General features: G+C 48.9%; 1 protein-coding gene across 2 annotated transcripts in view; it reads right to left on the bottom strand.

Annotated features, from left to right (window-relative positions):
* Positions 1-7770: 7770 nt before the first annotated feature.
* The window catches only part of ARK2C (arkadia (RNF111) C-terminal like ring finger ubiquitin ligase 2C), a 129559-nt gene continuing 120530 nt past the window's right edge, over positions 7771-16799 (bottom strand). For both annotated transcript variants that reach the window (XM_055368151.2, XM_031003775.3), the window contains 2 exons: positions 14840-14946; positions 7771-14401 (listed from right to left, as the gene is read on the bottom strand). In XM_055368151.2, the coding sequence (XP_055224126.1) occupies positions 14284-14401; positions 14840-14946 (225 nt within the window). In that variant the 3' untranslated portion in view covers positions 7771-14283. The remainder of the gene's footprint in view (positions 14402-14839; positions 14947-16799) is intronic.

Genomic DNA, 16799 nt, shown 5'->3' with positions numbered 1-16799 from the left:
GCAGAGAATGACATCATCTAACTTACATTTTAACTGGATCACTGGGGTTGCTATATTGAGGATAGATTATAGTGTAGAAGCAGGAAATCTGCTGGGAGGCTACTGCAATAGCCCTAGCATGAGATGAGACTGGCCCGGACCAGGTTGGTAGCAGTGAAAGTGCAGAGATCCTCTATATTCATAGAGGCAAAGCCTGTGACTGAGGGCTTTGCTCAGGGACTTAGGCATCTGTGGATTTTGATATCCGCAGGAATACTGGAACCAATTCCCCAAGGATATGGAGGGCTGACTGTAGTTCAGAGTGGTCAGATTCTGGGTCTGTTTGGAAGGCAGAGCTACAGGCTATGTTGATGGATTGAATGCAAGATGTGAGACCAAGAAAAGAGTCAATGTTGACCAAAAAAAAATGTTACCCCTGTGCACCTGAAAGAATGGGGTTGCCATTTCTTGGGATGGAGAAGACTATGGGAAAAACAGACGCTTTTGTCTTGCTTGACTGTGCCGTTTTATTTTACATGGTGAGGGGAGAGTGAGAGTTCATAGTAAGCTGTTTCTTGGACATCTAGGTAGACCCATGGGTAGGCAGTTCCCACTAGGAGTCTGGTGTTCAGGGGAGAGATGGTGCATCTTTGGTGTCATAGTCTGAAGAAGGGACTCTCTCTCTGGGTCCTCCACTTCCTCTGGACATCCCTGGAGTAAAGCCAAAGGCCAAGAACTATGATTCAGAGACCTGGGTCTTAGGGGAGCAGCCTGGGATAAGAGTTGAGTGTTCTGGAGTCTGGGTTCAAATCCCAGCCTCACTTCCTAGCAGTGTACTTTGGGCAAGTTATGGAACTACCCTCTGCCTCCCTTTCCCCTGAAAATTGGAGATGATCCCAATGTCATGGAATTATTATAAGGATGAATGAGGCAGTTCATGTAACTGGCTTAGCACAGTGTCTGGCACCCAGTAAGGGCTTAGGAAGTGTTAATGGTCATTATCAGTTTCAGCCCTACCACTTATTAGGTTTGTAACTCTAGTGACTAGATACACTCTCACTTTTTTTCTTGTTCTGTCCCACTATGACTCCAACAAAGACAAAAATCTGAAACCTGAGACTTTCAGCTCTCCAAGAGATCCTGCTGTCTTTTGGAACCAGCTCAGCACTCTGCAGGGAGAGGCTGCCAGGCTATTGCCAAGAAAACTTCAGCCTCAGAAGCAAGCTGTTGAAACAGGGCTGCCCCAGGGCTAGATGATAAAGGTAAACACTGACTCCAGCATCCCATTTCCTCTTCCCTGGTATTCCAGCCAGGGCTCTACTCCCCCTCCCCCCATACCTTAACCTTGTCTTTGCTGATGCCTCCAGCTCTCCCAAAGCTCTGGGCTTTTGACCTTGCAGCCTGCCCATGGCAGAAGGCTCCCCAGGAGGCTCTCCAGTCCAGGGAGATGACGCTAGTAACTGGCGAGACTGAATTCAACCTTATTCCTATCTCTTCTGGAAAAACCCTGTGTGTATGCCTTAATGTTTCCAGCTCATTGTGCAAATACCCTTACTCACAGCTGAGCATCTGCACTGAAAGCTCAGGCAAACGAACATTGTAGCTCATCCTGGGCTGCTGGGTTTTGATCCCAAATGAGGCTACCAGTATATGTGGAAGAGAGCTTGAGGGCACTCCTCCAGTTCTAGGTCATTCACAGATGGGACTCTGCCTCCAGAGAGCTGAGTGCTTTGATGCCACTGCTATGGCCTCCTGCAGAATTGCCCCACCCTCTGTCCCTAAAGCCATATCCCCAGTCCATCAAAGGGCACCAGGGAAAATGGCCTTGCAGGCCTCTTAGGAGAGGCCAGTGCCTCCTGCCCCCAGATGAAGACTCATACAGAAATGTCTTTATGGAAGTCCAGACATGTTTCCCACATCTGGGAAGCAAGCGTGGAGTGGGGTGCGTGCTGTGGCCTGAGAGCGCAGAGTGAGGGCTTTCACATCCACTGCCAGCTGTGTGGCCCCATACTGCCATCTTCCCCTGAGCCTACTGTCCCCAGGCCCAGGGCCTCAGATCCAGTTCTTCAGAGAGTAAATGTCTTTGGAATATGGGTTATGGGAGTAGGTGAGTAGGTCCTTGGCTGGAGGTGGGAAAGGAATCCCAGTCTCTAACTGCTCCTTAAACTTCCAACCCATCTTCTCGTTTTCAGCTCCTTCATTGTACCCCACCCTTTAGAGATTTCTGGCACTTCCAATTCTTAAGAAGCTTCCTTCACGTTGACTTCTCAGCCGCAGGCTAGGAGGTGTCAGTTTTCTTCTCTCTGCTAATCGGTTTCATCTCATCCATCCTCTTTCATCTTGCAACACTTTGTTGACATTTCTCATCGCCTAGACCCGGTGGATTTAAGTGTTTCTGATTCTTGTGTGGTTCTTTAAGAGGAGCTTCCAGAACAAATGAGTTTAATCTCTGAATTTAAATGGAGCCATCTCCAGCTTTTAGTTGCTACGTCCTGGCTTTAGATAAATAAATGACTACAAATGTGTATATAAGGACACTTTATGTATTATCATAAGCTACCTCAAACCCTTACAGCCACAGATTCGGAAACATGTACCTAAAAACACACCTCTGACACATCTTCCATTTTTAACAAAGCAGTTCCTACTGGTTTATTCAAAGGAATTAGAAGGTAATAATGAGTTTCAGGTAGCAGCGAGAAAGCAGAGACTACACTTCACCCAAGGGGAGCCTCCTGAAACCAGAGGCAGCCATGTTGTTTATGGAGATATGGGGGGGAACAAAGAAGGCGGGATGAGGCCCCTCGCCAGTGCAGCATTTCTGCGTTATAGGAGCAAGGACGGAGAACCAGAGAGGGTCTCTGACTTGCTAACGGTCACACAGGGGCAAGGCTGGGCTTGATCCTGGCTGTCTGATGGGGGCCCTCCACACCCTGGGTGCCTGGATGGGACCCCTCGGGAGCAGGCCTTGGGGCAGCAGTGGAGGAAGTGGGAGCAGGTGTGTGGTTGGGGAGGGGGAGAGGGAGGGGCCAGGAGTCTCATCAGCCAGATCCCAGCTCCATACTTTTACAGGATGAGATGGCTTTTTTGGGATGGGCACTGATTTTCCCTAGGGGATGCTGGGGCCCTGGGCAAGCTCTATTGTTTGACGCATTCCAGTCGGCCCTCTGCCTCCCAGGCCATGCTGAGGCTGCAGGTGAAGGAGAGGGGAGAACCCCTTACAAGGGCATGGGGAGAAGGGTCTGGAAAGGTGGCCTTCCTGCCACATTCTCTCCCCTGATTGCTGTGCCCAGCCTGGCTACTGCCCTCATCCCTGCTGTCTACTGTGAGGAAGGAATGATAGGTGCCTATGAGAAGTCTCCAGGAGGGGGACTCCCTCCAAGTCTTACCCCATCCTACCCTGGCCTGAACTTTTCTTTTTTTTTTCTTTTTTTTTTTTTTTGAGACGGAGTCTTGCTCTATCACCCAGGCTGGAGTACAGTCGTGTGATCTCAGCTCACTGCAACCTCTGCCACCTGGGTTCAAGCGATTTTCCTGCCTCACCCTCCCGAGTAGCTGGGATTATAGGCACGTGCCACCACGCCGAGCTAATTTTTGTATTTTTAGTAGAGACGGATTTCAGCATCTTGGCCAGGCTGGTCTTGAACTCCTGACCTCATGATCCACCCGTGTCGGCCTCCCAAAGTGCTGGGATTAGAGGCATGAGCCACCACGCCCAGCCTTTTTTTGTTTTTGTTTTTTTGAGACAAGGTCTCCTCTATCGCCTAGGCTGGAGTGCAGTGGCACCATCATAGCTCACTGCAAGCTCAAACTCCTGGGCTCAAGCAATCCTCCTGCCTCAGCCTCCCAAGTAGCTAGGACTACAGGTGTACACCACTATGACCAGCTGATTTAAAAAAAAAAAAATTATGTAGAGTCAGGGGTCTCACTGTGTTGCCCAGGCTGGTCTCAAACTCCTAGCCTCAAGTGTTCTTCCAGCAGCCTCCCAAAGCCCTGGGGTTATAGGCATGAGTGCTGAGATTACACTATACCTGGACAGGTTATGCATTTCAATAAGTCTTCATACTTGTGGCAGGGCAGCAAGCAGGGCCGGGACTAAGGTGAGGCAAGCAAAGGCCCAGGATGCAAAACGTAAGGAGGCACCTAACCTCAAGCTCATGCAAGTGCAGGGCTGGCGCTTGAGAGTGAACTCCTCCTGTCCCGGCCCCGGCAGAAAGCTACTCTTCTACCTATAGCTGCCCCAGAGCTCTGTATCCCAACAGTCCTAATCCTGAGGCTGAGACCAGGCAGCCAGCATGGTGAGTGTGTACAGCTCCTTTTCTGGAAAAGGGCCTCCTCCCTCAACCTATCTCACCCCAATACCCCTTCTGCTAACATCCTGCGGTCCAGGACAGACAGTTTGTGCTGAAATGCCACCCCTCCTCTGGCCAAGCCTCTCATTAGGGCACAGGGTGAAGAAAACAAAGGAAGGGGAGGGTTCCTTCCCTCCCAGCACCTCCCTTTCTTTTCCTGCAATCCTTGCAAGAGCAGCTCATTCCTTCCCCACACCCTCTTGGGTATTGACGGCTCACATGGCTCGAAAGTTCTTCCTTATAAGGATGGCTTTGTGAGTGACAAGGTTTTATATTAGCTCCTTCTTTCCTCCCCTGATTTAGACACAAGTCTGTATTAAAGAATGTTTGGAGAGAACAGTAATTATATTGCTTTGGAGTAACTGCTAACAAAGTATTTCCAGATAAAAATCCCTCAGGGTCTACTTTAAAGAAGAGATAAGACTTATTTGCAATTAGCACAAGCTATTTACATACAAACTGTTGCACCGAAGTCTAAAAAACACTCTCACTTTTAAGTAGGTTAAACAAAAGCCTTCTAATGTTGTTTTCTTGGTTCTTTGGCTAAACAACCCTTTTCATCCAAAATTTTGGTACAAGCAAACTTAGCTCAGTCCAGATACATCCTTTCTGGATACTGATTTGTGGGGTACAAATGGATGAGTTCGGACAGGGCTATGGGTGCCCTACTTCCTGAGGACCCCTAGTGTGTCCATCCTGAACAGGCACTCCCATTACTCCCAGCTCCTTTTCAGAGCCTGGCACCAGGCACCAACCACCCATAGACATCCCAAAATGCCCTGAGCAAGGGTAACATAAGGGAGTTTCAAGGGAACAGATAGGGCCATCTCAGCCTTGGACAAAGGGAGTAAATAGAGTCTCTAGGAAAGGAGGTTTTGGACAGAAGGGCCTGGAGAGAAAAGTACATTTGTCCTAAATTCAGAAGGTAGAAGGGGTAGTTTTGGTAGGGGCACCTGAAGGGTGGTGCGGGGGAGGTTGCTTATGAACTGGAGGGAAGATGGGTCTGTTCTTCCAGCCTAGTGGCCTCAATGTGCCTTTTCTTCTAGAGTTTCCAACCAAATGCAGAAAAAAAAAAATTGTTTTATCAGTGATTTGAGAAGTCGTGGTGCTGAGGCCTCAGCCACCAGCCCCCTGCTGGACAGGGACTGCTGGTGGCTGACCATGGCAGGAAGTGGGCAGAGGAGAAGGGTAGATATTGATAAGGTCTGGGAAACCATCTAGGAAAAGGAGAGGGAGGAGAGCCAAGAGGATCAAAGAGAAAGCCAACAGAAGGCAGGGTTTAAAAAAATAAATATCATCATCATCATCATAGCTAATATTTATATAATGCTGTGTTCGAGACACGTTAAGTGCTTACACATATTATGTTCATCAAATCCTCATAAAAGCCTATGCAGCAGATACCATTATTATCCCCATTTTATAGATGAAGGAGCCAAAGCACAGAGAGCTTAAGTAACTTGCCCAAAGTCACACAGCAAGCAGCTAGCACAGGAAGCGCAAGCGTGGGCTTTTCATCAAACGATATGTTCAACAGAAGCTCCATATTTAAAACAGACCAAAGAGTAGCTGCTCTGACTGGTTGGAGGACCAGGGTGGAAATCCCAGGCCACTCAGTGGTGGGTAAGTGTGAGTGGAGACGTGTTATTTGCCAGGTTGAAGACTGCTGAAGAGGGCATGTAACTGAGGGCCAAAGGGAGGGCGACCGGACAATGCCTGCAAGAGAAGGATCTTGTTTCCCACTTCCCAGGAGTGAGAGGGGCTTCCCATGGCCTGCAGAGCACTGGGGAGGAGAGAGAGCAAGGAGCCAGGTGTGAGGTTGCAGGTGGTGGGGAGGATGAGGGGAGCTGTAGGGAGAAAAGTACTGGCTGGGAGACACCCGAGAGTGTCTGGGAGTGAGATGATGACAGATTCCACTCCTCCTTAACCTGGGGGGTCATTATGGTGACAGGAAGTCACAGGGCACGTACCTGGATGTTTTCTGAGAACCTTTCTCCTGGGTGCTGCAATGGGAAAGGGGCGGGAGCAGAGGCTAGGAAGACTGAATATATTTTCATGTGTTGAGTGGACACAAAATCCGAGGAAAGAGAAATGCTCTCCTCGACCCTCTCCCTTCCCCCCAAAAGCAGCCCAGACCTTTCCTCCCAGGATCAACCTCCATTGTAAATGTTAACAGATTAAACAGACAAACGGATAATAGAGGGAGGTAGGAACTTGAAATAGAGACTTGTGGCATTTTAGAGCTGGAAGGAGCTTAGGCTACCATCCACACCGGCAGAGCCGGAGAAGAGAAATGTCATGCCACATTCACAGGACTGGCCGGGGGAGGTCATGGATCAAATGAGACATAGAGAGAAAGGTATGGAAAACTCCAGACTTGGGTTCATCTCACTTGAATGAAAACTAAGAATCTAAACATTCATTAACCTAATGTAAACTATGGGCTTTATTTAATGCATCAATATTGGCCCATCATTTATAACAAATGCACCACATGCAAGATGTTAATAATAGGACAAACTGGTGTGGAGATGAGAGGGTAGGTGGAAATCTTTGTATTTTATGCTTATTTTTCTGTAAACCTAAAACTGCCCTACAAAATAAGTCACTGTTTTTTTCAAAGTTCATTAATGTGCGTTCTGTTTGCAGTTTTTCATTCACTGACCCCAAACTTTTTGGAGGTCAGATTCTAGACAATGCAAGGAGCTTGTGAGCATGGGCTCTTACAAGGGAGTAGAAAATCAACCACCCATTGAAAATCAAGTTCCTTCTCTTTTACAGAGAATCCGAGTAGCCCTCCAGTTCAAACACTCATTTGAAGATTGATCAAAAATGGGAACTTTCGACCAGGCATGGTGACTCACACCTGTAATCCCAGCACTTTGGGATTAAGCTGGGAAGATAACTTGAGCTCAAGAGTTTGAGACCAGCCTGGGCAATATAACAAAACCCTGTCTCTACAAAAAAATTAAAAAAAAAATTAGCCAGGCATGGTGGCATGCACCTGTGGTCCCAGCTACTTGGAAAGCTGAGGTGAAAGGATGGCTTGCATCTAGGAGGTTGAGGCTGCAGTGAGCCGTGATTGTGCCACTGCACTCCAGCCAAAAAAAAAAAAAAATCCGCTTTACAATTCATACCTAAATTTCAGGAAATAGGTCAATTAGATGATTGGTCCACAGTCATAGAACAGATTCTTTAAGAGATAAAGAGATACAAGAAAGAAATAGATAAGAGACAAGAAGGGGGGGAAGAAAAGGGTGAAAGAGGGGCAGAAAGGGCAGAGGAAAATAAGAGAAAAAGGAGAGAGAACACAGCAAGTTGGTGAGAGCTAGATAGATAACTGATAGTGCCTCTTATCTTGGACAAAGACAGAGGCCGGCGAGGCTTCCTCCGACATGCCCTGGGTACACACCAAAATAAACACCCAGCACGCATAAGGTGTAGTTAGCAATGCAGTTCATTTTTATTAGTTATAAATAAAGTACAAAAAATCCACCAAAAGTGAATCTAAGCATTTACACAATTCCTAATGTCTCCGCCTTTTCATTGATGCACTATTGCTTTAATATTCATAATAAATATTCTTCTAGCTTTCTGCTATAAAATAGTCTATGTAGCAAAATGTTGCACAGCACAACAGAACAGAACAGCAGGAGGATTACAAAAAAGGACAATCAACACTGAGGATAATCCTTTCACTTGCCAGGGGCAACAAAATTACCCCCTCGAGGGCTGGTGCAGCTGGCTCCATGGCTGAGAAATTAGCCGCATCCGAGGCCAGGGGTGGAGTGCCGGGAGGGGCTCAAGGGTGAGGGCACAGGCCAGCCAGGGCAAAGGGCCCCTTTCCACTCTGACCCTGCAGAGCAGCATAAGGCATGCCCGTCCAGGAGCCCTGCCAAAGACGTGGTGTCTGCCAGGCCCAGCAGTGTGGTGGTCGTGCTCCCTCCAGTGTGGTGGGGGACTCCACGGGCTGTCTCCAGGGAAAGCAAGGCTCCAGGCTGGAGGCAGAAGGGGAAGCTAGGCAGGAAGCCCAGAGAGGGGCACCCATCGCCCAGCTGGGGCAGAGTTGAGGCTTTAGGGACCATACACAGCCCAGTGCTCACACAGCCTCCCTGGGCAGTATGGCGAATCTCGGTCTCCACTTCCTCCCTCCACATCAGCACCTTCCCCATGGGGCCTCATCCCCACCAGGTAAAGGCAGTGATGTAAAGAGGGAAGAAGGAGGATAAGCTGTGAAGGAGGGAAAGGGGAAGAGGCAGGAGGAAAGCAGGCAGTCCAGGTCCCAGCCGGCTCAGGGGGCTACTCTCAGGGGCGTGAACTCCGTCTCTCTCCTTTTGGCTCAGAGGCATTGGGCTCACAGCTGTGCCAGCCTTTGACAGTGACTTCCCCATGTCCTCCCCCATTATTCCTCTACAGGGGCAGGGGGACTGGAGGCCCACTCCCAGTCCTCCGTAGAAGCTCCTCCTGCCCACAGCCCCCAGGGAGCAAAGGCAGAGGGAGACGCACAGAGGAGATGCCAGGAGCAGAGACCTTGATTCCAAAATCTATGTCCCAATCTGTTTTCCATGGGCAGCATCTCAACAATGAAGACTCTGGGTGATGATAGGATAGGGGTGCCAATCCCAAACCCATAGTTTGGAGCTCCTTTCTGCCTACCCCATCCCTATCTCTAACAAGACATGGATTTCAGCTCACTCGCCAAATGACTGCCCAAGCCTTATGAAAGGGCACGTCCTATACGTGTCCACCTAACTCACCTCCCTGTCACCCACAGGATGCCACATATTATAGGACAAAAACCCTCCCGAAAGTCAACTCTGAGCAAGCTCAGATAAATTCTCAGCTCACTCTCTCTATTCTTCTCTTCTTCTTTCCTCTCCTTTTCTCCTCCCAATCCTTTCTCCCTCTTTCCCTCTTTTTTCTTTTTTTTTTTGGACTGAGTTTTGTTCTTATCACCCAGGCTAGAGTGCAGTGGTGCATGCTCCTAGCTCACTGCAACCTCCGTCTCCTGGGTTCAAGCCATTCTCCTGCCTCAGCCTCCCGAGTAGCTGGGATTACAGGCGCCTACCACCACGCCCAGCTAATTTTTGTATTTTTAGTAGAGACAGGGTTTCACCATGTTGGCCAGGCTGGTCTCAAACTCCTGACCTCAAGTGATCTGCCCACCCTGGCCTCACAAAGTGCTGGGATTACAGGCGTGAGCCACCATGCCCTGCCTTTTCTCCCTCTTTCTTCTCTCCTGAGAAGGTGAGACAGCACAGCACAGTGGTTTCCCACGGGATCTGTGTCACATTCTACTTGAATCTAAGGGACCCTAAAGATCTCCCAGTTCTCCTCACTCACCCCACCCAGAAAACTGAGACTCAGGGGCCAAGGGTCTTGCTCAAGGTCACTGGGACGTCTGTCATGGAGCAGATTTGAAAACCTGAGCCTTCCAGCTCCCCAGTCCAGGGCTCCTTCTAAGAAGTCAGGCTTTTTGGCTCTCTGATGTTCCTCTTCTAATGTCTGGAGGGCTCCAATTCTGGAGTTGGAGGCCAGGTGGAGACAGTGGTCTCTAGTGCCCCAAGACTTTCCTCAGAGGATAGCGGCTGGGTGGGCTGAGGTTGTGGGAGGAGCGAGGGAGGAGGAAAGGCAGGTTCATGATGGAGAGGCAGGGTTGTGGTGGGGGGGGGGGTGCCAAGTGTAGCAAGTGAAAGGATTACCCCAGTCTGCTGACAAGTGCAAATTATATTTATATATGTGCTAAATACAGTCACTATATTGGAGTTTTTCACTAGATCACAGCATACAGAATCAAAGGTTTGCATTTCGTATGGAATGTATCCAAAGAGGCCAGCACCACGGTAGGACAGCTTGCAATCACACACCCTGATAGTTTGGACGAAATAAAGTTTGCAGAATTTTATTTAAATTTTTTTTTTGTATTCGTAGTTGTTTGTCATCGTACCAATGCATGCAAAGCATTCCACTCCCAGAAACAACGCCAAAATGAGGTAATAGGAGTAATAAAAAAAATTAGTATCCTTTCTAAATAAATAAATTATAATTAAAAATGCAAAACAACTATAAAAATAATTAAATAAGAACCCACGATATCTACAAGTTAGTCATAAATTATGATTGTTAAATATAAGGCATTTAAACTCACAAAACCCTGTAAACTAGCAACGTGCCATGTTTTTTGTTTTTTGTGTTTTTTTTTTCATTTTTGTTTTTCTATCAGCTGAAATCGCTCTAGCATTTGCTCTACGCGCGCAGGAGATGAAACACAAGGGGGCCTGACAGACGTTGCTACAGCCCCACGCAGGGAGTGTTTGTCCCGCCGGCAGGCGGGGGGCTTAGGGGATTTCTTTAGGAAAAAAAGAAAAAAAGTCTGGTGCTTTTTTCTTCACCATTGAAAAAACTGTGCTTGTTCATTAGGCGTAAAGAGTTAAGAATACTTGCACGGAGGCTGGGAACATTTGCAGAAGAGGAGCTTGAGTCCTGCCACAGGTGGTGGCCAAGGGCGACTGGGGGCCGAAGGGGGTCCTGGCCAGGTGGAGGGGCAGCCCCTGCTCACCCTCTGCTTGCACCCAACCGGGCTTGTGGTGTCGGGTTGATTGATTGGCGTCCTCGGTGGACCCGCGGCGGCACAGCTGCTGCAGCGGCTAGGACGCCCAACTTAAACCCTGGGGCTGCTCTCACCCCAGAAGGCACTCATGCGTCTCAGTCAAGAAAGGGTCTGAGTCCCTTGAGTTGAGCAGGAGGAGGACTTACCAGTGGTCTCCCCTCCTGGAGGTGGTGGATGTGAGATGCTGAGGCCTGACCCTGCCTCTTCTCCACTCTTCCCAGACTCCCTGACCAGTGCCGGGAGCAGAAGCACAGACCCTGGCCCTCTCTTGTCCCCCAAACAGCTTCCCGGCTAAAGAAGTGGGAGCTGCAGGGTTCTGAGTGCCCCATCACCTCCTGTCCCCATCTGTGGGGGAAGGAGGGGGGGCTTCAGGGTCTACCCCCAAAGTAAGCAGCTTCCCTCTCCCCTCTGGTGGTCCCCTCCCCAGTCCCTAATATTAGCCTGGGGCAGAGAATTGGGAGGGGGGAGGGGACGAGGGCCCACTGTCTCACCCAGCACGTGTGCCCCCAGCCCAGTCTGAAACAGAGTGTGTGCCCACAGAAAGTCCTTTTCAACAGCTGGGTGGGCGCACAGCTCTGCCACCTTGACGATGTGTTGATGTTAGGGAGGATTACAAAGTGTGAGTGTCAGAAGGAAATTAGCAAGCATCCAATCCAACCTCCTTAGGTTGTAACTGAGGAAACTAAGGCCCAGAGAGACAAAGGGAAGTTTCTAGTGTTGCCCACTTTGTCAGTGAAGAGCCCAGACTGGAACCTGGGACACCAGCTCTAGTTCTATCCTGGCCTCCCCACTGATTCCCTCCCACTTGCCAGCCTTTCAGGCCAGTCTCAGCAGAAAGAATGAAAGACTGAGACTAAGAGAGGAGTGACCTTCCTAGACCACCCTAGCTACCTCCAGGCCAAAGCCATCTTCCGATGAATTCTTGGTTTTCACCCAGCCATTGGAGAGAATGGGGCAGAATTCTCAACTTCCTGTGGCTATCAGTAACTAGCTTTCCCCCAAAATCCTGACTCAGATGTACTTTCCCCACTGGTGAGATCTCCAGCCTTTAGCCCCGGAGACATTTTCATACACTGGAGCTACTGAGTTGGACACTGTGATACTCATTGCTGCTAACCCTGAATCAGGTTATTCACCATTTTTGCAGCATTGGATGTGTCTTGTCTCCTCAGCTAGATTGTGAGCTCCTCAAAGCTATTGTCTCTCCCAGCGCCTGCACCGGTAGGCACTCAATAAAGATTTTATAGAACACCAGGATATTAGTGCTGGGAGAAACCTCCTGCCAGGAGCCACTTCCCCCACTTTCTGCCTGCAGGTGGCCAGAGCAGCTATTCCCGCATGAACCAGTCGTGCTAGAAACTCTTCCTCAAGCCAAAATCTGCCCGCCTGTTACTTTTACCCATTGGTCCTGGTTTTACCCTTGTAGCAGCAATACAGACTCAAATTTCCTTCACTGTATGGAATTTCTTCAAATATGTGACAAGTATCCTGTCCCCCTCACCCTGGTCTTATTGATACGAGGGCATTGAGACTGGGTTACGAGTGGAGGTGAGGGGGAGGCTTAGAGAGCAGTGCAAATGAGGGAACAGTAGGGGGTGGGGCACAAAGGAAGGTGGCAGAATTCCAGCTAATCTGGTGTCTTCCACATAGGGAGAAAGAAAGTTGGGTTTGGGTTGGAATTTGGTGGATTTTCCCATCTCCATTCTTCTGTCCTCTTATCTCTCTGCTCCCTTTGGGGTTCAGGAAAATTGTGAGGTGGTGCAGAAAGACATACTGTATCAGGTCTGTGTCTCCCAGCACCCCCATCCCGACACCCCACAAGGTTCTCAGAAGAGATCACAGAACACGCTGGACAGAGAATATGAATCCTCACAACATCTAGGTGAGGTAGCAGGACCGGAAATGGGGCTGCACTGTTCTCTCTCCCTACTCAAAGAAGAAGGAAACTGAGGCACAAAGAAAGAAAGGGACTTGCCCAAGGTTATCAAAGAGTCAGAGAAGCAGCCAGAGACCAGGGACACGGGCACTCCCAAACCAAGCTGAGGGGCCTCCCAAACCTGGCTGATGTGACCTCAGAGCCAGGGCCATCTCTGAGGGACTGTGTCAGGACTGGAGACATCCCGGGGGATGCTCAGCTTCCTCCCCAAGGTCTGCGGTATTGACCTCAGCCCTTAGTGCTGGCTGAGAGCACTGTGGCCAAGACCAAGCGGCCATCACCTATGCTGTCTTATCTGCATCATCTGGTTAATTTTTTGCATAGGGAGGCAGTGGCTACGTTGCCTCTTTGTGACAGGCAAGAGCACAGCCTAAAGGAAGGAGTTGGAGTGACCATGGGTCTCTCGGCTCCCAGGAACACAGCGGGTACCTGTAGCTGAGGGCTGAGCCCTCCCTGGTTTAGTGTGGAACTGGGGGATATAGCTGGGGCCATGAAGTTGAGCCCTGGGCCTGGGGAGCCCCACCTAGATGAACTCTCCCTTCACCTGCTGGAGCTCTGCTGCCTTCCTCACCTCCGCTGAACCCTCAGAGGCCAGGATAAGACCCCATCAGCTCCTTTTCCAGCTCTCCCTCTCCCAGACCCCCTTCCACACTCCGTGCACTGTAAACATGAGAAAAACAAAAGCCAAGGTAAAAACAAAAACAAAAACAAAACGAGAACCCCCCCTCCCGCCTCCCAAATTGGGTGAAAAACAAAATCCTTTTTCACCGTAAACAGAGTTTGGCTTTTTTTTTTTCTTCCACCTTTGATTCCTTTTTCCTTTTCTCTCATAAAGACGGGAAGATTGGGGCTGTCGTTGGTTCGGTCAGGCACCAAAACAAGAAACTCAATGAGAAATATTTGGTGCGAATTCGGTAATAGCGACATGTCCACCACAAGATGACTAGAGCACCACACACAACATTTTTCTTAAGCTAACATGCTCCGGCTGCCATCCACAGAAATAGCTAGAGACCCCTACATGGTTCCTACGTGGTCGAGAGGTATATATACAATCCTTCAGAGGACAGGATTGAGGGGCCCGTCTGTCAGCTAGTGCCTTCAGGATCCCACCTGGGTTCTCCGCAGCCTGGGCCCCTCCTTCCCGCCCTTGCGCTGGGCACCGCCAGCTCCCTCTCTCCTGCTCAGCCAGGCGGATGGGGACAGTCGCCATTCTGGAGAGGTGGGTCCTCCCCCACCCCCTCCTCTCCCTCGACACCGATACCACCAACTCCTCTTTCCACAAAATGTGCTTGCAGGCTTTTCCTCTACGTCAAATGGCTCAGAAGGCAAAGTTTGGCTGCAAGGGCTATGGCCGTGGGGGGACCTGGTGAAGGAAATGGGGTGTCCACTGGCTAATTCCTCCCTCAGCTGTCGGCTCCCAGTTGTGTCTCAATGTCCACTCGGCAGATGGGGCATTTCTTGCTCATGGCGAGCCACTGGTCCACGCACAGTTGGTGAAAGAGATGCATACAGGGTAGGCGTCTGGAAGAGAGGAGGGAGAGTCAGGGGCCCAGCAAGAGCTGAGGGACACTGAGCGGAGCAGGGACACACACCTAGGACTCCTGGGGAACTGCCCGGCTATGGAGGGAGGCTGTGGCTGAGATGGGAAACCATGAAGCCTCCGCCAGGAAGCGCTTTCAGATCAGCCTGAAACAAAGCCACAACTTTGTCTTAGACTCATTCAGACCGAACACCACACTGTTCTCCTACACTTTTCATCCTCGCGTCCATACCCGGGCATCACACATCTAGAACATTTCATACCCCACCTTCCCAGGGCAACCGTGAAGCACATTATAGCACACTTGGCACACACGTGCACAAGCAAACAAGCACCCCAACTCCCAGACACACGGCGCAGTGATTGGTCACCAATACCTATAAGACAGGGGAGAGGGAATCAAAATGGCGGTCTCCTACCTCACGTCTTCTCCATCTTCCAGCATAGACAGACAAATTGTGCATTTCTCATCTGTGTCTGACTCCTCCCCCTCATCCTTCTTGCCCTTGCCATCCTGGGGTCTTCGCTATGAGAAGCAGAGAGAGTAGTATTCACTACCTGGGGCAGACTCAGCTGGTGGCTGGTGGTTTTCACCCACAGCCTGCTCTTCCCCTGGGAGTCAGGTTTTTTAAAGTTTCTTTTTTTGTTTGTTTTGTTTTGTTTTTGAGACGGATTCTTGCTGTGTTGCCCAGGCTGGAGTGCAATAGCGTGATCTTGGCTGCAACTTCCACTTCCTGGGTTCAAGCGATTCTCCCACCTCAGCCTCCGAGTAGCTGGGATTACAGGCACTTGCCATCATGCCTGGCTAATTTTTGTATTTTTGTAGAGACAGGGTTTCACCATGTTGGTCAGGCTGGTCTTGAACTCCTGAGCTCAGGTGATCTGCTTGCCTCAGCCTCCCAAAGTGCTGGGATTACAGGTGTGAGCCACCTTGCCCAGCCATAAAGTTCTTAAGTAATACCCAGAACTCCTTCCCAGCTACTCTCCTGCAGCAAGGGCAGTAGGTAGAGGTCAAGTGGACATCATTTTTGCTGTCCCAGGCACTTTCTAGGGATACAGAGCTTAGAAAGAAATTGGGTTCCTAATGAATCGATCCTTTGCAAAGCTATGACTGTGCACAGTTTCCCTTTTCTGGTCCCTTCACACCATCCACTCCCCCTCAACACCCTTTACAACCTAGATTCCTGCCTTCAGGTTTCTCCCTCCACTTTCAGGCCCAGCAGTTTTCATTTATTCTTTCAGTCAACCACTGTTGACTCATTTATTCACTGATAACTACGTGAAGACATCAACTCTTACAAACTGTAGCCATTGTTATAAACTATTTATATTGTTGGATTTATCTTTCTATCCAGAAAGTTCACTGAAGATAGGCACTATCGTAAATCAATCATGAAACACTGTTTATACTTGTTGACTTCCCTTGCACTGTTTTTCATTTTATGCTAATTATTTGAAAATAGTTTACCGTTATGTAGAAGCCATATGTAGAATCATTATGTAGTTTACCATTATGTAAAGTCTCAAATTCAGATGGCATGGACTCATGACTTACCCTTCTTTAAGTACCACCCCATACTTGGTCACTACAAGGCGTATTAGTACTTGGTAAATATTTTGGCAAAGAAGAAATCTAGTCAGTGAGCGAAATCAGCCCACCTTTCATGTTCACATCTTCACACTGTGCCATGAAACAGTCTAACAATAACCATAAGAAGAAAATTACCCATTCTGTCCCTCTCCAGAGACAGGCTGACTTCAAGATCATTTTGCAAAGAGAAAAATCTGAAGAGTCACAAGATGAAGACTACCTAGAGAATGACCGTGGGGCAAGGCCCGGATGCCAAGTCTCCCTTCTCTGGCCCCTGGTCCTAAACTCTGGAGATCCTGAGTCTGGTTTAGTCTGGGGAATACTGTAACCTCACTGGAACACACAAGAAAATCTATTTGTTCTGCTCTCTGCCTCGCTGTGCCCTATATACTCCACTGCAAACCCTGCTAGGCTTCTGTAATAAGTTTTTCCCTTATCCAGAATCCAGAAAATCAGAATTACATCCATAGTCCCGTATAATTGTCATGGCTTTAGAGTATGAATAGAGTCATGATGATCTGCCTGCTTAAGAGTCCAGCTGTGTTTGCTGGAAGAGTGGCCTTCGTTTAGCTGACCCTGCTAGAAAAGGGAGGTCCAATAAAATGTATTGGTAAGAGTCACCAATTTGCCTATTTGCCTACTTTCTACTATTTTTTGCCATCATTATTCATGATTTTCCTTTAATAGTTAAAAATTTTAGCTTAATATTACCTTGTTTTGCTGTCTAATCTATATATCTTCTCATTTCATTAACCTTCCCTTTTACTTTTTTTTTTTTTTTTTTTTTG

This window comes from Gorilla gorilla, chromosome 17 (assembly GCF_029281585.2).
Source record: "Gorilla gorilla gorilla isolate KB3781 chromosome 17, NHGRI_mGorGor1-v2.1_pri, whole genome shotgun sequence".
NCBI classification, from domain to species: domain Eukaryota; kingdom Metazoa; phylum Chordata; class Mammalia; order Primates; family Hominidae; genus Gorilla; species Gorilla gorilla.
This window is presented reverse-complemented; position numbering and strand designations above follow the sequence as displayed.